Below are 20,076 nucleotides of genomic sequence, written 5' to 3'. Positions count from 1 at the left end.
ATATTTATATATGTATATTTAGTCTAGACTAAAAAGTTTTAAACGATGGAATTGTGGTTTAAGTGATTTATATATATATATAATTATATATATATAATGTAGCGATGACCTACGAATACGTGACATATGTAAGACATATTTCTATCATTACAACATTTATCTTTATCGATTAATTTGCCTTGCAGAGATCGAGCATATATAGAGCGCGTATATTCATGATTTCTTTTCTTTAATGTAATCAAACAATTCTTGTATAATTTAGTTGAATAGTGAATAGTTCGTTACGAATGTTTATAATGTTTATGTTACAATTATCATTGATATTGCGGGAGCTCGGTGTTATCAATGACAAAAAATTAATTGACGAAACCCTGTTTAAAATTAATGGTGTGATCAGTAATGAAATATTAATTAACGAAACCCCGTTTACAATGAAAGGAAAAGTCTAGCATATTAAAATCACAGTTACGTAGTAGAGACAATCTCAGTGCAATGACACGCGAATAATCGAATAATGTAAATATTAACTGCTTCATTTTTCTCGATTTTTTACATGTAATATAATCATACCGTATCATGTTTTTTTACTGAGCTCCCTGATTGTAGATTTTTTTATATATATTCAGAGTGCAGTGAATTGTTGAGACAAATTATCAGATTTTGATTACAATATTTGTTGTTAATTCAGGGGAGAAAAACGTGTTCGAAAATTATACTCTCACGTATTTTACGTGCCTTTGTATTTCTGCGTATTAATTCGAAGACTCGATCGTTTCCAAAAAGCTTCGTTATTTGCGATTAATGTTTATTCTTCAAAGAACACATATAGTATTTGTGAACAGACAAAATTTTATTGAAATTTAACCGACAATGGACATTTGCAAATATAGGATTATATTTTGTAGAAATATACGAACACTATGCTAATATTAATCGTGGGATACTGTGATTGTAAATCTTCTGTTCGAATCAAAATTACAAGTTCTGTAAATTAATGTCTGTAATAATATTTGAAACTATATTGATGTTCTAAATGGAAACAGTTAGTGACGTAGACTCGATTGTTTGCAGTAAAACATTAAAAACATTTAATAACAGTATTCCAGGGTTAACAGCCTGATTTTCCTGATAACCTTAAATTGCGTCAAGGTGACTCCATACTAATTCTAATGACATCTTGTACAGAGTATTGTAAAATATATTTTTACTACATTTTTTTTTGGTTTTATTATTTATTTCTTATATACATGGAATTGTGCTTAAGTTTATCTCTGTACGACCGCTGTTCTTATGCCATTATTATATATGCCATGCCGTCGAGGCTTGCCATTTTATGTAGGTTCATTTTACAATTAATCCCAAAGTTATTTTGTTTTCAATACTCATACACGGATCGTTGATACAAAAGGCTATAAGAATTTTTTGTAAAACTTATCTTCAATCAATGCTGTTGATAAGCGCTTTAAAAGCCATTTACTTTATAATGATTATGCTGAAATATATAACATTTATATTGACGTAATGTATTTTATCTTCTCATTTTATGATGAATTCCCTTCATTGTTGATTTACGTGTGTTTATTAACCTTACTATTACGGATAAAGTATAAAAGTTATATGGTACGATAAGAGGTACAGGATGTTTAAATTAAAATAATATAAACGTGGTGGTGTACAAGGCATCATAGATGTTTATTAGTTTTCTATTTGTAATTATCGATAGTTTTTATCGAGACAGAGGTACGATCAATTATAAAAGGATCAATCTGATAAGATTTTTACCCGTACTAATTGTTTTCCGTTTGTTTTAGATAATTATGTACACATAGTGGAAATGATTGGCGTTTACACTGTCATCCTCTTAGAAACGGAGGCACTAAATACAGGTATAATCAATTGCTGTTTCAATGAGTAAATTGAGAACAATGATTGGATGTAATTGTTGCGAACATTAATTCATCAGATGTATGTTACGCATTTCAGTGGATCGTATGACAACAAATGTTTTGCAATATTTAATTTTCTATGTATATGTACACATTTTCAATGATACCAGAAAAATTGGTATTTTTCGTAACTAACAGTTTACTGAAAATAGTATTTAACAGACCGCGATAATCTCAATGACAACTTCTAATCGCGTAATCTATGACATTAAAAAATGTTTTACGCGTACAGATCTTTACCACACACTTTCGTTTAAATTCTCGCTATGAAAATTGGCATTTGGCAAACTACAACTTCGACTTGGCTGATCAACTGCACATCTGACTTTATGCTTACATAGATAATAAATTAATCCTTTATATACGCGGGAAAATTAACTCAATATACATATATGTTCACTTATATAACTTCTAGTATTGATTATTGCAACCAGTGTTGAGGCGATATTTCTGGTGACACACGCGGAAAATACTCGTTTACGGCAATAAAACAGCTTAGTATCACGTTAAAGTTAACAGGAAATCTTATGAAAAATTTCTATTGATTCCGATAAACAAAATTAATAGAAGGAAATTTATTGAAACGTGGCAGCTTTCTTAATACTCGTAAACTTAAAGTTTCAAATATCGCATATACTGTGCTATGTCACTCGTCCATATTTTTAATAGCTGAAACAAATTCATAAAAATGATAAATAGTAATTTATATATATATATATATATGGTTTAAAGTACGTTGTAGAACTATGTACGAACCGGTAATAGTTAGGCTTAAAAGGTCCAGCCTTATTAAGTCCCATGTATTTTGCTTGTTCGTCCGTTAACTCCGTCAAATGTGCATCAAACGTCGGTAAATGTAGTGACGCCACGTATTCATCTAGTGTCATTATTTTTTAAATTACTTTATATTAAATGATAACGGATAAATGCATAAAACATACAACAATACGTCGCTTACCCATTTTTTTTGGTAGTAGATAAACGTCGCTTTTATATCGTCCCGGAGGAGCGTTAAAAAGTTCAATGAGTGCTAACGCTTGAGTAGCAGCTGTAATTGATACAACAAATGAGGGAATACTGGAACAAGATAAGTTGACTAAACGGCCTTCTGCTAATAACACGATGCGCTTTCCATCTGGCCAGATAACATGATCCACTTGAGACCTTACTTTTTCCCAAGTTAAATCGGGCGTGCGTAAACTGTTCTGTTAAGCACATATTAAAGGAGTCTTAATGTCTTACCAATACATTTCTTTTTTTTTTTTGTTCTGAAATGTAAGAAACACGAGTTTTTTCTCCCTAAGAAATCTAATCGAAGGACTAATCGAATTTTAGAGAAACTACATTCTATCGTTAAAGCTTAAACGTACAATGTCTATTTCCGTATTGCTGTGTCCCATATTGCACACCACACATCCGTTCTTCATCTTGTCCATATGTTCACGTGTAACTACATTTTTATTGCCCGTTGCTGTAATAACAATGTCAACATTTCTGATAACTTCGTTTAGCTTCATTACTCTAAAGCCATCCATACTGTGAAAAGATATTCATGAGTAATTAAAGTGTTACGATATGTACTTTAAAAAAAAAAAAGTTATTCACCTAGCTTGTAAAGCACAAATTGGATCAATTTCAGTTATATAAACAATACATCCCAAGCCTTTAAGAGCTTGACAGCAGCCTTTACCAACTTCACCATAGCCACAAATTACAACTTGCTTTCCACCAAACATAATATCTGTGGATCTTTTCAAACTGCGAAAAGGTATAAAAATTATAGTTCCCAATATGTATCTTCGATATATTTGAATGATTTGTTTGAAATTAATTTACCTATCGATAATACTTTCACGGCAGCTGTAAAGATTGTCAAACTTCGTTTTTGTTACACTGTCGTTTACATTCATGGCAGGGACGGATAATTTGCCCGCTTTGGATAATTGGTATAACCTATGTACACCTGTTACGCTCTCTTCGACGATTCCTGAATGTTAACAGTATTATTAATATTTTTGCCGTTGTTCTGATACAAAGTAAACGAACCTTGAATCATCTTAAACATGGCGTTATATTTTTTGAGCATTAAATGTGTTGCATCTCCACCATCATCCAATATCATATTAGGTTGCCAATTTTCAGCTGCTACGCATTTATCGATACACCACCAGAAATCTTCTTCCGTTTCACCGCGCCAAGCAAAAATTGGATAACCAGCGTGAGCGAGGGCAGCAGCCACCTCATTTTGTGTAGAATATATGTTACACGCTGCCCATCTGACTTGTGCTCCTAGATGTACTAATGTTTCAATGAGGACAGCAGTTTGAGCATTGATATGAGTGCACCCCACAATTTTAGCATTCTTCAATGGCTGGTTAAAATAATACTTGACGATGTACACATTAACATTGTATATTAACATTTATCTTTGTTTTCATAGTAGATAATATGTATACCTTATCGTCAGCTGCACGTTTACGGAGCGCCATAATTCCAGGCATTTCCTGTTCCGCTATTTCTATTTCTCTTCGACCAAACGCATGTTGGTTGATATTGCGTACGCAAAAATCGGTGAAACCCTTCTCCGTTTTTTGAATTTTTTCGCGTGGAGAAACATCGTCTTCGTCAGATGAGCTTCCTGTATAAGAAGCTAAAGTACAAAAGTGCCAGAAAACGAATAGGATTAGTACCACAACAATGTGCACGTGCAACAAGTTTATGAATATGTTTGGTAAAATAAATTGTGATTAACAAGTGCATGCTACAAAGTTAGTTACAACTAAAGCTATTAATAATATTAACATTTGTTAAGTACACATATACATAAAACAATAGAATGTACAATAATTAATTAGTAACAAGTAAAATAAATTAGTCTGTACCAGAGCTGTAACTATCTGTGCTGCTGGCTGATAAAGAGCGGCTACGATAGCGGCTGGACTTCTTCAAGGCTCCAGACTTGGAATCCTAAACATTTGAAAAGTTACATTAATCGAGAGAATATTTATATTTTTTGTTTTAAAAAGGGCTGCAATGAATTGAAATGGACTACAAACAGAAGAGTGCGAATGAAACTACTTTCTTTGACTGAATGAACACAGATTAATATAGACGATATACAATTAAATTTTTGCTCCATATCATAGACATAATATTATTTACATATGTAAATGCAAGTTACTTGGAATTTTAATTGTATTTGAAACAAAAAGATCGTCTCGCTATTATCCTGTGTTATTTGATAGGAAGACAAGAATGGTAAACTTATTGGCACATACCACATTTATGTAGTCATGGGAATTAAAGCAGCCCTGAGGATATTGCAAGGAATGCTCTATGGAAAGGAGTACAAATTTACTTTGTGTTTGTACACATATATTCTTACTTACTAATTTTGTTCTCGCGCCGTGAAAGGCATTATTTGATGCCTCTAGGCTCTGAAATCACAACAACCACCATTTCATGATTCAAATTGCATCAAGTTTCTATAGTACAGTCCGTAGTTTGGTACAAAGCTCCCAAAGATAGTACTCGTACGTAAAACTTCAAATACTCTCAATACAAGTTTTACTCATGTAAAAGTACTCCCCTTTTTTTTTACTCCTCATTTACTTTTATGACGCTCAAAACATTGGTTCGGTAGTGCTAATCGTGACATGCCTATATAGTGTATTTAGGCTTGTAATGAGCGATGCATGAGTGATTGGTACCGAACCTACGGACTACTGTGAGAATAATGCTCTATATGTAAAATAATATAAGCGCCTTGACAGTGGGCAAAGTGTGTAATAGCATGCAGATCCCCTTTGAAATTTTGCATATAACATTTTATCATGATATAGTTGATGCCCTAGACAAATATATCGTACAACAATTATTATGTGATTACATAAAGTCAATTAGACAGAAAACATAAATTGGTAATCAACTTAAATGTTATTTTGGTTTTTATTTGACTTAAGTGAAACAACAAAGGTTATCCTTGAATACATGGATTATATAAAACCTTCTAGGAAACATTTTTACACAAATAGCAATGGATATGACTGGATATATAGGTCAAAGTATGTAGAACACTTGTGGTTTTAAAAGACATGCTATCCTTGACACAAACGTGAATTGTCTTTCAATTTCATGTCAATTACCATAATATTACTTCCATATTACGTAACTCTGATTAATTGCTGACTACAATGAATATTGCAGAAAAATGTGTACTCTCAACAGTTACTTGTATTGCTCATAAATTATTTTTTCATTTATACCGTTTAAAGCTTTACATTTACTTTTAGCTTTATACATTATTATGGAAATTGTCATATTTATTTTTAGATAAATGAATTTAATTCTTAAACACAATATATTTGTAAATTTTAGTAAATTATAGTGGTCTTTGATACTTCATAACGACTGCAGGAAGTTTCATGTTTGGCAATAAACAGAAGGTATACACAAGACTGTACATCAATTACTACCATGTGCAGTGTTATGTAACGGAAATATGCTGTCACAAGACCCAAAAGGGTTGGGCTGAAACGCAATAAAAAAAAGCTAAAACAAAGGTACGAAAAAGACAGGCAAAGGTAAATGAAAGATGGTGTATAAAGTGTTTTGAAACGAAAAATATAAGGAGAGTAACGAGGAAAACTCGTTTCCCCTGCGTCGTCGCTTTCCTTTAATAGTCAAAAGGTACGAATTCAAAAAGAACTCTATCGTATTTGGAAGAGACTTGATTAGCCAGAGAAATTGAAATGAACAAGGCTGTAAGATGTAAGTACGATACCCGTGCCACTAGACTGTCAAGTTCTTGGGCGCGGACAATCCAAGTTGACGAAAGATTTTTACTGCTCGAATATTGGATGACGGTGTTCTTCGGGTTACCTTATTATTTGAAGCTGGATCGGTGACAGGTCCATCGATAACAGTATTTCTGGCCGCTTTTCCTGATGATGTACTGTTGACGGCATCCCCGCTGTCAGCCATTTTTGATTCCAAGTCAAGAATAGTTCGCTCGCTTTCGGACAGGTGGTGTTTTTATGCGACTACAGGACCGTAATCACGATGGGCATTTACAATCAGCCGCTTTTTCGTCGATACTGTTCATAAATAATTAATCAGCTTTAATAGCTAACCGTCATACCAATATATTATATTTATTATAATTAAAAAAGAAAAAATAGTTTCTCCTCGATTCCATTCACTTTCTGCAAAGCGCTTGTAAAATGACAATGTTTTACAACGTAATTTAATTCCAAACGATACAAGATATGTTTATCTTTATTACTCTTAACAAATCAATGTATTTACTAATTAAAAATGAAGAGATATGAGGGAAATCGATCATTTTATCACGGAAGAATGAGAATTTGTATCGAAGTACAGGTCGCTTCCTTTCCTAATTAGAAACCGTTTAGTGCGTTCCCTGAGGAAAAGAACATATTTCGTCTCATTATCGTTATCGAGTATTTAGCTATAGATAGTCGTTTATATGTATTGTGCTACATATCCGGTAATGTTAAATAGCGTTGACTCAACTGACAGATCGATCGAATACCGGGAATCTTTCGATATCTACAGGATGTCCCAAAAATGTTGTAACACCTTGAAAGGGGTGGTTCGGGAGGTGATTTGAAACAACTTTTTCCTTAGCAAAAATGTTGTCCGAGGCTTCGTTGAGGAGATATTAACGGAAAACACTGACCAATCAGAGCGCGCAAATACCGTTGGAGCGGCCGCGGTAGCGAAGGCTATGTACTAAGCGGCCGCGGTTGTACGCGAACAAGCGACTCGACGTGCATCGAAGGACATTGGACGCGGCCGCTTAGCTCGTAGCCTTCGCTACCACGCCCCGCTCCAACGGTATACGCGCGCTCTGATTGGTCGGGGTTTTCTGTTAATATCTCCTCAACGAAGCCTCGGACAACATTTTCGCTAAGGAAAAAGTTGTTTCAAATCACCTCCCAAACCACCCCTTTCAATGTGTTACAACATTTTTGGGACACCCTGTATAGTTGATCTATAAACTTCTTATATCTAGATATATAGCTTTTGGTACGTTTCCTTAGATTTATAATGATATATGCGATTGCGTGAGTACGCCGTTAGAATTTCGGGTAATATTTTCGAAGCACTCTGTATGAATGGATTTAGGAGCACGCTTGATACGGCCTTGTTCTTGTTCGACGCGTACTATCTACCCTGAAAACAGTAATCGCCTTGCCTTGTGCCCACCCACCAAGATGGCTCCTTTATGGGGCAATACTCGATGTTTGACGTGAAGTTATTTACACACACACCTGGAATTAAACGTTCGTCAGGTCGAATTCTGGATATTGTTTCGGTGGATCGCGTACGTGGAAAAAAATACGAGGAATAACGCGTGACTGTGTAGCAACGAAGGATCGATCGAGTTTCTAAAGGAGAAAAAAAATTTGTACGGGACGGCCGGTTGGTGTACTAGTTCGCTCGTTGAACAAAAATCTGTACAGGTAGTATAGCCTTTCGATGCTGTCGGCAGGACATTCTGTGATCGGTTTCGTGATTCTGCTCGATAGAATTGTACGTGTTCCCTACGTTTGTTTGTCCAGTCCGTGTGTCGCGTTGAAAATTCCTTTCAAGCCCCGGGACACTATCGTCGGTGTCAAAATTGACCGCGGTTCTGTGTACAATGCATATTGATCTACTCGTAGCTGTCATTTGTATATCGAATAATTTGTGTTTCTGCGGTATGAATTCGTGTCTCGTAAATTCCACGACAACTTCACCGATGACACTTAGCCAGTTATTTCGGTAACGAATAAAACCGTGACGATATTTAACATAACGATTTATCTGCGTCGCATTATTCTTTTTCATCTAGCAAAGAGGAATATCGTTGCAACGGTTTCCAAAGATATTTTTTACGTTGATCCTATGATTGTTGTAAAATAAATGGTACGCGTTACTTACGTGGAGGTTAACGCAAAAATATCCTTTGAATCATTTTTTTTTTCTGCTTTACTATGTCGAGGCCATAACCTGTAAGACGTAGGAGACATTTACGTGTTCCTAATAAATTTAGTTAACTTGGAAGCTATTTTTGTGTACAATATTATTTGTCTTAATGTTAAATGTATGACTGGTACAAGCTATATCCAATGAACACTGTAATCAAGGTTTAATAGAAATTTCAATTCAACTTTTCTACATATCGTTTCATTGTGTTCTTTACTCATTTATCAATGTTATCTTTCCAGATACGCAGTGCCATTCCAAAGATTCATTGCTCACAGCTGTGCTAAACTATACATGCTATGCTTAATAAAGAATACAAAGATTTGTCTTATTAACATTTATCGAATGCTAATTTGTCATTTGCAATGCCACAATAGTAATAGTAATCCTAGATTAATGAAGCTCAAATGAAATTTTGGCAAATGTTGTTTTTCTATACATACTTCTATGCAGATTTGTACACTGTATGTAATTTTGAAGTATGATATTGAAATGCTGTGAAGTAAAAGAAAAAATAAGATAAAAAAAAAGCTCGTATTAAAAATGTTACCAAAGAAAGATAATGTTGGTTTTCATACAAATTTGTAGATTCAACGCAATGACCAAAGGAACAAAGACAAATTTTTAATGATTTCAAAGACAAGGAACAAGAGAAACTATTAATAGCAGTACTTAAAAATGTCCTGAGTAAAATTTGGAAGTAAATAGATTTTTATTTTCACACTTATTAATCGTGTAAGTGATTTAATCGAGTTAAGCTTTAAAGATGGCAAGGAAAAATGATAATATGAAAGCTATTAATGTTGCTGTCGTTGGTCTTTCTGGTACTGAGAAAGACAAGGGACAAGTTGGTGTCGGAAAATCATGTTTATGTAATCGTTTCATGCGTTCTTTGAACGATGATTATAATGTGGACCATATATCGGTATTATCGCAGGTATGTACTAATAATATTGTTTAAATATATAGTTAGTAGTACTTTCGATAATTACTATTAATAATCGTTATTATTTTTTTTGCAGTCGGATTTTAGTGGTCGAGTAGTAAATAATGATCATTTCCTGTATTGGGGTGAAGTTGCAAAAACGTCAGAAGATGGTACCGAATATCAATTTCAAGTGATAGAACATACTGAATTTATAGATGATGCATCTTTTCAGCCTTTTAAAGGTGGCAAAATGGAACCATATGCAAAAAGATGTGCAGCCACCAAAATTACCAGTGCAGAGAAGCTTATGTATATTTGCAAAAATCAATTAGGTATAGAGAAAGAATACGAACAGAAAGTTTTGCCGGATGGTAAATTAAATATCGATGGTTTTTTGTGTGTATTCGACGTAAGCGTTGTGCCGAATAGAGCTGTAGAGAAGCAGGTTGAAATAGTAGCAAACATATTGAACAACTTAATGAAAACTAAAAAACCTATAGTTCTAGTAACAACAAAGAACGATGATGCAAATGAACAATACGTAAAGGAAGCAGAAAAATTGGTAATACGTAAAGAATACAAAAGTTCCATTCTAATAGTTGAAACTTCTGCACATGAAAATATTAATATCGATTTGGCGTTTATAATTGTGGCTCAATTAATTGATAAAACTAAAACGCGTAGTAAAGTAACACCTTTTGCCGAAGCAGCAAGAGCCAGAAAAGAACTTCTTGATGCATCAACAGAATCTTTGCAGAGATTAATTCGAATACATGTAACTGATTATCGCGCATTATGGTCTCAATCGTCTAAAAAACTGGCACAGCACAAAGAATTTACAACGTTCGTGGAATTATTTGGTATAGACGTCGCTCAAAGATTGTTCAGGAGACACACTAAAAAATTGAAAGACGAGCAAGTGGCAAAAAAAATACAGGGATACTTGGATATGTTGCCTGATATTCTTCATGAGATATGCCCCGATGTAACAAATTTAATTAATGAGTACGTATTCGGAATAGATATGTAATATAAATTAATAGATATAATTTAAACGAATATATTTGTTTAATTTTTATAGAGAATGGTCTGCGGTACAACAATATATAAAAGAACATCCTGATTTTCATCAATATTTCTATGAATGCCCTGAAGACATTCCATGGATCGATTGTGATTTTGGTGAAAACAATGAAACAAAGATTCCTTATGATGTATTAGAAACACCAGAGGCTGAGACTGTCTTTAAAAATCATATAAATGTGCTGCAACAAGAACAACGACGATTAGAGTAAGTATCGCAAAAGTTGATTACTAAGTATACAAGTTACTATAATTACGATGTGTTGAATTTTTGCTATTTATGAATAGCAAACAAATTATTGGTGCTACGCATCAATGTAATCATTCGGTCACGTATTCATCAGCATTCTAAAAAGTAATACTTATGTGCAATACACTAATGCTTTGCTTTATTCTGGGTGGCGTTTTTTTGTGCAGACTTCCCAAAAGGTAAATTATGCCCTTTACTGCTTCATAATTTACTTTGGAAAATATTTTCTTTTTAATTAGAATAATACATTAATAGCTTTACTAACATATTTGCAGTATTCTGTATTCTTACCATACTCATTTATTTATATTTCTCCTCTATCTTTGAAACATAAAAGTCTACATTAAGTTAAATGTATTCAATGATAAATATTTGTACATAATTCGCATCATTATTTGTTAGATGGAAGAAGCAATTTAAGCAACTGTTAGAGGAAACCGGATATGTTACCCCAGGGAAGCACTTGTCCGAGGTTAGAGTGCTTTTTATGGGTAGAGAATGCTTTGAAGCTCTTTCTCACATTGATTGTCAAGAAATATATGATCAACATCAAAAAGAAATTATTGAGAAAGCAAAACACAATTTTCAAGTAAGAAAATGCGCCTTTACAAATGCAACAATAGAGGTATTTAATATTTTTAGTTCTATTATTACTAATGTTGTCTTGTATTACAGGAACTATTACTAGAACATGCTGATTTATTTTATCATTTCAAGAGTATAGCACCATCTGGAACTATAACACAAGATGACATTAAAGAAATAACGGATGCGTTAGTGGACGATTTTAGGTACGTGATTATATATGATTTGTTTTCGTTTAAAAAGATATCTAACCATTGGTTATGATGTACAGGTATAAAGCTTTAGATAGGTTGGATCAAGATAGAAAATTAATGCTTTTTCAACATTTGGGTTTTGTACATTGTCCTATAAGGGAGCACTGTCCAGCTTATCCAAATTGTATGGATGCTCTTATAGAACGTATACTTGGAACGAAAGCTCACAGGTTAGTTCACCAAGCGAAAAAAGAACAATTTTTATCTATTCATATTAACAATATTAAATATGTTATCTCCTAGGCCATCCTCTTGGAATCACAGCAGTCAGTGGCAGTTGACGTCCGATAACAATCAACTAAACTTAGTTATACTTGGAAGTAACGGGCTTGGAGAGGAATTCGCTCGCGAAATAAGAGCTCAGACAGAGGATGATGAAGTGGAAATTGATTGTCAGTTGTATACACTTGGATATCGAATTATCGATGGAGATGTTGGTTTACCGCACAATTCATTCACTACTTCAGACTTTATGCCCCATGGTATGTAATAATATGCTTCCTACAGAGCTAGTTTTACAAACAAAAGATTATTTGAATTTACAGGATCATTTTGCATTTATTCAAACGAGGAGTCGTTCGAGTACATCCGTTCCTCTTTGGAGAAAACGTTACTATCTAATCTGGAGCAAGAGGATAGGTTACCATTTCAAGGATTACCTATTGTTATTATGTTTGTGCCAGAATCCACCATAGACGAAATGGAAGCAATAAGACTTAGGGAAGAGGGCCAGAATCTCGCGGACAGGTACTATTTATAGATTTAAAATGGTATTATATATTCAAGGAAATATATCAATTAATAATTAATTTTGTTTGCAACAGCTTGCAATGCCCATTTATCGATGTTTGCATAGAAGATTTGGAGCAAGACAAAAGGTTTCCTACTCCACTCGTGAAAGATGCATTGCAACAACTTATACAATCTATAAATCACAGAGCTGGTTTTCTGAATATTTACCAAAGTGTCATTAAATGTTTAGAGCCTGATATTAGGTAAAAATAGCTTTTACTTATTACGTATTACATGAGAAAAGAGATGCTAACAGCATCCGTTTTATTTTTCAGAATAATAATGTGTATGTTTTGCGGAGACCCTTATTCCGTGGAAAACGTACTTGGCCCCTTACTCAATCATCAGTGTTGCTTTCTTAGCGGTGACCGATCGATTGTTTTAGAAACATTTTTAGGAGAATCGAAACGAAGAGTCGAAGTTATAATTTCAAGTTTCCACGGTGCAAATGCGTTTAGGGACGAATTGGTGCATGGTTTTATATTAGTCTACTCGACCAAGAGGAAAGCATCACTCGCGACTCTTAAGTATGTATAATACAGATTTTAGTTACATATTTTGAGAAAGTACTCTTGTTTACAAAAAAGAAAAAAAATACTTTTTCTTAGTGCATTCTCCATGAATATACCAAATCTACCAATACAAATAATGGCTGTGACTGATACTGGAGGCGCTAACGCTTTCTTCAGCAACGATTTGAGTCATTTACTTATTACGGAAGGAAATGCAACTGCGGATAGATTACAAGCACATTTTATGACGTCAGCATCAAGCTGCCAGCAAAAAAGTACGGCATAATTTTGAAGGACCTCATTTAAATACTAGTTTTTGTTTAGGTTAAACCCAATGTTTTCACATTTTGTATTGTTACAGCGGCATTTTATACACCGTTCTTCAAGGAAGTTTGGGAGAAAAAGCCTGAAATTGAACAAGCGTTTAATATGGAAGAACCGGGTAACTTGAACGATAGCGGTGAAGGAACTTTGGAATATTCTGCGTTGCATCCTATGCCACCACCACGACACGAAAGTTACCATCTTCAAACGCCGGATGATGGGTAAGCAATCTGTAAACAATCTTTGAAATAGTATGCGATTTTCGTTAAACAACTATAAAATTTCTGTGTAATTCAAAAGTCTAATGTGAAGCAGTATGTCTGTAACTTTTAGAAGCGGCTCCGAATCTTACGAGCAGTTAACTCCTGATGGCGATCTTGGAGATACAGGTTTGAACGAACAGTTCGTGGACAATAGAGCCACACCTAGCGACGATAGTGATATTTATAGTCAAGTAGATTATTACAGAGAAGAACGGGAAAGAGTTTTATTAAAATCGGGGGATATCACGAATAAACTATCCGGTTAGTTTCGTGTTCAAGAAATTCTAATAGATTGAAACTCTATATACTTGTTATGATTTGGTTTTTATTATGTTATTTCGTTGTGATAGGTTGGGTGAAAGATAATTTCATGCATCACGATCCAGTAACTAATAGTTACTCGCACAGAGCATTCACGACGGGTAGACGGCATATTTCTCAAACGAAACCGCGACCAAAAGGAAATAGTCAAACTTTGAAACAACCTGGAAAAATCAACTTGAAAGATTTCTCAAATGTAACAGATGCCATAGCTAGAATGACAATAGGTGAAAAGGATGAACATGGCCCTAAAATGACAATGGGTCACGCTCCTCTAGCTACGCCTGAATTAGTAGACCTAGGCTCCGAATACGCCCAAGTTAAGGATGTTGTGCAAAGCCTATATCCTCCTTATGATGATGATTACATGTATGCTTTAGTGCAAGATCCTATTGGAAATAATAAGCCTAAGCTGCGTCATAGACGCGAAAAGGGACAACCTTGTAAGGATTTAATTAAAAATAAAAACTAAAATTGTCGAACAATGTCTTCGCAGATATACTAATTATATATTACATATTTGGTTCTATAGCATATAGCGATTCTGATTCAGAGTGGAGTTCTTTGGAGAGACAGAGGGTAGCCGATGTTCTAGGTAAAGGAAATAAGAAACCAGCAACACATAAAAGAATACGTAAAAAGCGTACTGCTATACCTGTTGCTGCACCCAAAGTTCCATCTTTGGCAAGCATGGCAAGTGGAGATGGTATTGTTGGCCTAAATTACAATGTCAAGGAAGATAAAAATTGGCGAGTAGATTCCGCAGAAAGAGGTACATGTTTGCATTCATATTTTCGATATATTTTACTATAATAGGAGTGTACCGTAATGTTATATGTTCTTCCTTTATTTAGTTTCTAGTGAAACACCAGGGAGTTCGGAGTCCTCTGATCCAGAACAAACTTCGAGATCGAGGTCGAAACAATATAAACATGAGCCTGCTAGTTCACGAAAAAGATTTGGGAATTCTTTACCGCAGAAACACCTGCCAGCATGTATAAAACACATGCCCCAAGACATGTTCAGCGCTTCCTGTAAGTGAAATTGTTAACTCCAAACAAAATTGAATATCATTGCCTTGAATAGAGTTAATGCTTTCTGAAATCTTTGAAGTGACTTTTTACGGATTCTGCATGTCAGTAAAATAGAAAAAAAAAAGATATATTTTATATACTCGAGATGCACGTTTTACCTTTTTTCCCCGATTGCTTTTAAAAAAGAAAAAAGCTTTGCCTTTTATCTATGACAGCTGTATAATTATATGTATTCATAGTTTAATAGTTGTATAAAAACTGTTTAAATAGTAAGTATTAAATACGCAAGCCTGTACAGATAGGAATACGAGAGAAGCTTTGCATACAATTACTTCGTATCTTGCATTTGTTATTGCATGAAATCATTGTTATTCTAGCGAAGCACAGGAGTGACAATACCTTTGGAAACATTCCAGATGATGAATCCAGCTTAGACGTATCATCACCACGAGAAATTAATTCTCCGAGTGTAAGTAAAACGGATATGTAAAAAAAAAATGAAGATCAATCTTGGTAAATATGATTTTATCAACATTCTTTTTTTTAGTTTGGTATCTTGAACAAGGTTAAAGATGGTGATAAATTAAATAGAAAGAAGGACAAACAAAAGGCAAAAGAAGACGAAAAGTTGGAGAAACGCAGACAGAAAGAAGAAAAGCTCAAGAAACATGCAGAGAAGGAAAAGGAGCGCGAGAAGAAGAAACAGGAAAAAATAAAGCAGACTAAAGGAGCGGGAACATTAAATCAAGGCCAACAACAACCGCTAATCGAAGACTTTGCCCAGAGCGAAACAAATCGTATACCTTTGTTTCTCGAAAAATGTGTGCAGTTTATCGAGGATGAAGGACTGGATTCTGAAGGGATATACAGGGTTCCTGGAAATAGGGCCCATGTTGAACTCCTATTTCAAAAGTTTGAAGAAGGCAAGTTCATTCGCAATATCACGTTTACATAATAATTCATACATGTAATTGATTCATCATTTCCTTATATTTCACTATTATAGACGGAAACGTGGATATACACTCGTTGGACATACCTGTGAACGCGGTTGCAACAGCTTTAAAAGATTTCTTTTCAAAGAGGCTGCCACCGTTAATCGACAAAGAACGTATGAGCGAACTCGAGGACATATCGGGTAAGGTGTAAAATTTGTAAGTCGCGTCTCCGTTGAATGTATGTATAGTTTATTAATCGTATGATTGTGGTTAGGTGCACGTGGTATTAGCAAACCAATGTCCGCTACGTGTATGAATATGGAAGGTAAAAATATTACTTTTTGAATCTAATAGAAAAAATCATCGGGTGAAGCTTAAGACAAATTTTTGTGGACTTATTGCAGACCGAAGCTGCAGGTTATTGGCTCTACGTTTGATGCTTAACAAGCTGAATCCGGTAAACTTTGATGTACTCAAATTCGTCTTTCACCATTTTGTAAAGTAAGTTATTCTCTTTTGAATTAATTAATTATTGGTATCTCGAAATGTAATACGTATTACAACTGGTACAATGGAGTTATCGTGTTCTTCCAGAGTGGCTGAAAACTGCAAATTAAACAGTATGGACAGTAAAAATTTGGCAATTTGTTGGTGGCCTACATTATTACCAATAGAATTTAACGATCTCGGCAGATTCGAAGCAATGAGGCCGTACTTGGAAGACGTCGTCCAAACGATGATCGATCAATATCCTTTCCTGTTTTGTGGCGAAGAAGCTATCGTAATGGTGTAGTGAAAGACTACATAACCTTTAAATCATACAGTTTGTACTTCGTACGAGGAACGAGAAGCAATTACGAAATAACGATTGGTTTTGTCATTGTTTATACTATCATTTTATCATAACACGTTTTAAATTACGACTAGTATAATTCTTTCGTGACGTAGAAAAAATCGAACAAATCAATTTAAATCGAGGTACTCGTTCCATCGCGAAGTGTGACTGGTGGAGTGATAGATCGATGGTCCTAATCTTGGCTGTTTACAGCCCCGATAATAACGCGAGTAATAAGAAGTCAATCCATGTGTCATAACAGTATGCATGTATCATGTTGGATGTATTCGGAGCGATGTATTTATTAACATGTATTTAGACGTAAGACTCAGTATTTGATAATAGCGAATAATCCGTAGTGAGCTCGATGTTGCTTTTTTCTGATTTTCTGTTCTTACGTTTTCCATAGGTAAGAAACTGTTTGCTGTGTGCGATGTGCGTGTGCGTGTATATGTCCGAGAGAGGAAAGGGGAGTGAAAGAGAAATGGCGCAATCTCATAAAAGAATATTCGTATTCTAAACCGTTAAAGGTACTATCACGAAAAGGTATGAAATGTTACATATGAAATTTCTCCGATTCATGCGCACTTTATATGGCAACAATATCAAAAAAAAAAAGTTCTTGAAGTGTTTCTACGAGTAACTAGACTTTGTCAAGTTAACCGATTATTGTTTCTTAGTTTTTGAAGTAATTAGTTGATTTCAATTGATTGTTTATCTTTGTTTCGAATTAGTATTCGAAAAATACTCGGTTTGACTTAATAGGGCTGTTTATTTTAGGGGTTATTTAAGCTCATCGGTGATAAACAATCCATAATATATCCATTCCGTCTGAATGAAAAAACAAAAACAAAAAAAAATAAGAAGCAAACGAAAAGTCACATGTAATCGCGAATTTTTTTAAAAGACACGCAGTGGTGGAGTTAGGGTGTTTATCCTCAGAGGGATTGTAAGGATATCGATATGGTTCTAATTCGTAAGATAAACCACCAAGATTTCCAGTTTTATGAATTTACGGGAATCGCTAAACGCTAAGAACAATACTTAGACACTTTTTCAGATTTCGTAAAGCGAACGTGTACATAAGATTATAAGATTGTAAGGTACGAAAAGTTTATGACAAGGATCGACTATCGATACTTTCAAGATTATTCAATAGTCGTTGTGATGTTTCAAGAAATCGCTTCTTTTCTATTCCGTTTCATATGGATACATGTAATTTTAAGAGAAAAACGACTAATAAGCGAAAATTTATGTTTCTAATTGCGAGTCGTATTTTCTGTATTGTATTTCGTCTATATGTATACGAAAAAGGTACTTTGAACGTTTCATGTTATTTATCGATCAAACGCTACGGTTGCAAAACATTTAGCCGATCGTCGAATATTTACAATATTTTTTTCTCGTACCTGCTGCGTTATTCTTAATTTTAATGTGTCTGATATGAGCTGTAATTTAAAATTGTAAATTTTAATGTAATTTTTACACGTTCCCAGGATGATAGTTCTGACGGTCGTCGTTAGTTTCCTAGAGTTAAATTGGATAATGCGACGCACAGCCGAGTAAATTTATTTTAAACCGAAATAAGAAATTGAAAACAGTATTACTGTGTTATCGACATATTTGCAGGGAGTTATCGATCGTTTATCGCATTATCTCAGATACATATATTGTTTCCGAAATTATTTTTATAATAGAATGATAATTCTATTTCACGAAGGTTATAATATTTCAAATAACAATTTCGTAAGCGCCCAAGTCTGATACGACGCATCGATAGATCGAACGACTGAACCATCAGAACTGTGATGTAGTTACTTGTTTTTAATAAGTATGTAAAATAGTAATACTCGAAAACAACAAGAGATTTTGTCCGTAATGCTTAACGCGACAGAAGCGAAAGAGGCCATTGTTTCTCAATCATAGCATACCGTTAGAGCGATTAACGATCAATGTGTAAGATCTCTTCGTCTATTAATGCGAAATGTAGTTCAATTCTAATGTGGCCAGATATACCAAACTGCACAAAATGAAATGTATCGATCTCCTCTCTTAAAACTGTATTACTTACGAGAACAGTTATTAATATTTCGTAAAAGTTCTTTGTTCGCGATTCGAAAAAGTTTGAGTAACTTGCTCAACATTTTTTCGTCCAACTTGAACTGCTATTCGAATGTTTCGAGTATTACAACGGTTGTAATTATCGGTACGAGAATGGGTACATCGAATCCTAGAGAGGTCTGGTCACATGATCCAATTTGAAATCCGTTTAACGGCGACAATCGCGTCGGTGTGCCATAATGTATGAAGATATGTCAAATGTCACGATCGCAACGTAACCGGTTAAAAGCAAAAGAGGATGGTCAGGAAAACAAAACTAGAACGACGAAGTTTTCTAACATTCGATGAACGATAAAGCCACTGTGAGCGAGTCTGTTCGTTTTTCTGTTCGTTAATCCGAAATTTAACGAGAAACATTCCCGCGAGCGACGTCGATGTTGCTCTAGGTTTTTCGAAGACGAATTCGACGAGGTTGACCACCAACGTTTGGTGTCGAGAATAAAACGAAAGAGAAGACTGTTCGTTTCTGTTCGTGTATTCACCCGATGTCGATGAATTCGTTCTCGACAAATTTTGCACTGTCGTATTTATATAAGAAGATCGTTGTAAGGATATTTCGATGATCTAAAGAGAAGAAAAAAAAAACACGAAAAAAGTGTCGCGAGGACACTTGCAGCGAGGAACGGATCGTACATTCCCATATTAGTCGTAAAGAAAAGAACGAAAAAACAAAAACAGAATTTTATACATTCGTACGTACATAATTGTATAATGTTATTAAATAGGAACACAGAGACGTCGATGTTACGTGTGAGATCTGGGATACGGATCGAAAATGCTGTCTGAATAATAATAATGACATGATTTCTGTCATTGTCGCTGAATTGAAGTTGCAGTTTTCTCAGAACATGCCTACTTTCCTCTCTCATTTCCTTTCCCTTCTTTTCATTTTTACAT

The 20,076-nt window shown here is 34.5% G+C and overlaps 2 protein-coding genes across 14 annotated transcripts; one reads left to right on the top strand and one right to left on the bottom strand.

Annotated features, from left to right (window-relative positions):
• Window positions 1-1,668: 1,668 nt before the first annotated feature.
• On the bottom strand, window positions 1,669-6,985 carry LOC128876427 (adenosylhomocysteinase-like 1). Of its 5 annotated transcripts, none has more exons than XM_054122795.1 (11): window positions 6,828-6,966; window positions 5,336-5,383; window positions 4,829-4,913; window positions 4,403-4,596; window positions 3,993-4,317; window positions 3,783-3,933; window positions 3,552-3,704; window positions 3,317-3,482; window positions 2,905-3,151; window positions 2,703-2,823; window positions 1,669-2,615 (listed from the first exon to the last, which is right to left on the bottom strand). In XM_054122795.1, exons 1-11 carry the CDS (start codon window positions 6,927-6,929, stop codon window positions 2,609-2,611), a joined length of 1,599 nt encoding a protein of 532 aa, XP_053978770.1. In that variant the 5' UTR covers window positions 6,930-6,966; the 3' UTR covers window positions 1,669-2,608. The 5 variants fall into 5 exon arrangements, with proteins under 5 accessions (XP_053978770.1, XP_053978779.1, XP_053978788.1 ...); XM_054122804.1 differs by having other exon boundaries at window positions 4,403-4,584; XM_054122813.1 differs by lacking the exon at window positions 5,336-5,383 and having other exon boundaries at window positions 6,828-6,985.
• Window positions 6,986-8,143: 1,158 nt separating this feature from the next.
• On the top strand, window positions 8,144-20,003 carry LOC128881945 (rho GTPase-activating protein 190). Of its 9 annotated transcripts, XM_054133423.1 has the most exons (24): window positions 8,144-8,434; window positions 9,182-9,403; window positions 9,528-9,876; window positions 9,962-10,872; window positions 10,949-11,158; window positions 11,603-11,789; window positions 11,876-11,991; window positions 12,057-12,209; window positions 12,283-12,521; window positions 12,585-12,786; window positions 12,864-13,034; window positions 13,107-13,358; window positions 13,440-13,618; window positions 13,705-13,888; window positions 13,983-14,191; window positions 14,281-14,694; window positions 14,784-15,023; window positions 15,106-15,285; window positions 15,663-15,754; window positions 15,833-16,208; window positions 16,292-16,423; window positions 16,498-16,548; window positions 16,628-16,724; window positions 16,818-20,003. In XM_054133423.1, the coding sequence occupies exons 3-24, from the start codon at window positions 9,706-9,708 to the stop codon at window positions 17,014-17,016; spliced, it is 4,965 nt and encodes a 1,654-aa protein (XP_053989398.1). In that variant the 5' UTR covers window positions 8,144-8,434; window positions 9,182-9,403; window positions 9,528-9,705; the 3' UTR covers window positions 17,017-20,003. The 9 variants fall into 9 exon arrangements, with proteins under 9 accessions (XP_053989398.1, XP_053989440.1, XP_053989450.1 ...); XM_054133465.1 differs by having other exon boundaries at window positions 9,182-9,876; window positions 14,001-14,191; XM_054133475.1 differs by having other exon boundaries at window positions 9,182-9,876; window positions 15,702-15,754.
• Window positions 20,004-20,076: the final 73 nt, after the last annotated feature.

This window comes from Hylaeus volcanicus, chromosome 1 (genome assembly GCF_026283585.1).
Source record: "Hylaeus volcanicus isolate JK05 chromosome 1, UHH_iyHylVolc1.0_haploid, whole genome shotgun sequence".
Lineage (NCBI taxonomy): Eukaryota > Metazoa > Arthropoda > Insecta > Hymenoptera > Colletidae > Hylaeus > Hylaeus volcanicus.
This window is presented reverse-complemented; position numbering and strand designations above follow the sequence as displayed.

Excerpts from the sequence above, each read along its gene's own strand:
- LOC128881945 (XM_054133423.1), top strand. The coding sequence starts at position 9,706 with ATGGCAAGGAAAAATGATAATATGAAAGCTATTAATGTTGCTGTCGTT. Across the intron at positions 12,522-12,584 it reads TTCAGACTTTATGCCCCATG|GATCATTTTGCATTTATTCA; the intron begins GTATGTAATAAT and ends TTGAATTTACAG. Across the intron at positions 16,209-16,291 it reads ATTTCAAAAGTTTGAAGAAG|ACGGAAACGTGGATATACAC; the intron begins GCAAGTTCATTC and ends TCACTATTATAG.
- LOC128876427 (XM_054122795.1), bottom strand. The coding sequence starts at position 6,929 with ATGGCTGACAGCGGGGATGCCGTCAACAGTACATCATCAGGAAAAGCG. Across the intron at positions 5,384-6,827 it reads ATCCAGCTTCAAATAATAAG|AGCCTAGAGGCATCAAATAA; the intron begins GTAACCCGAAGA and ends TTGTGATTTCAG. Across the intron at positions 4,318-4,402 it reads AACGTGCAGCTGACGATAAG|CCATTGAAGAATGCTAAAAT; the intron begins GTATACATATTA and ends TATTTTAACCAG.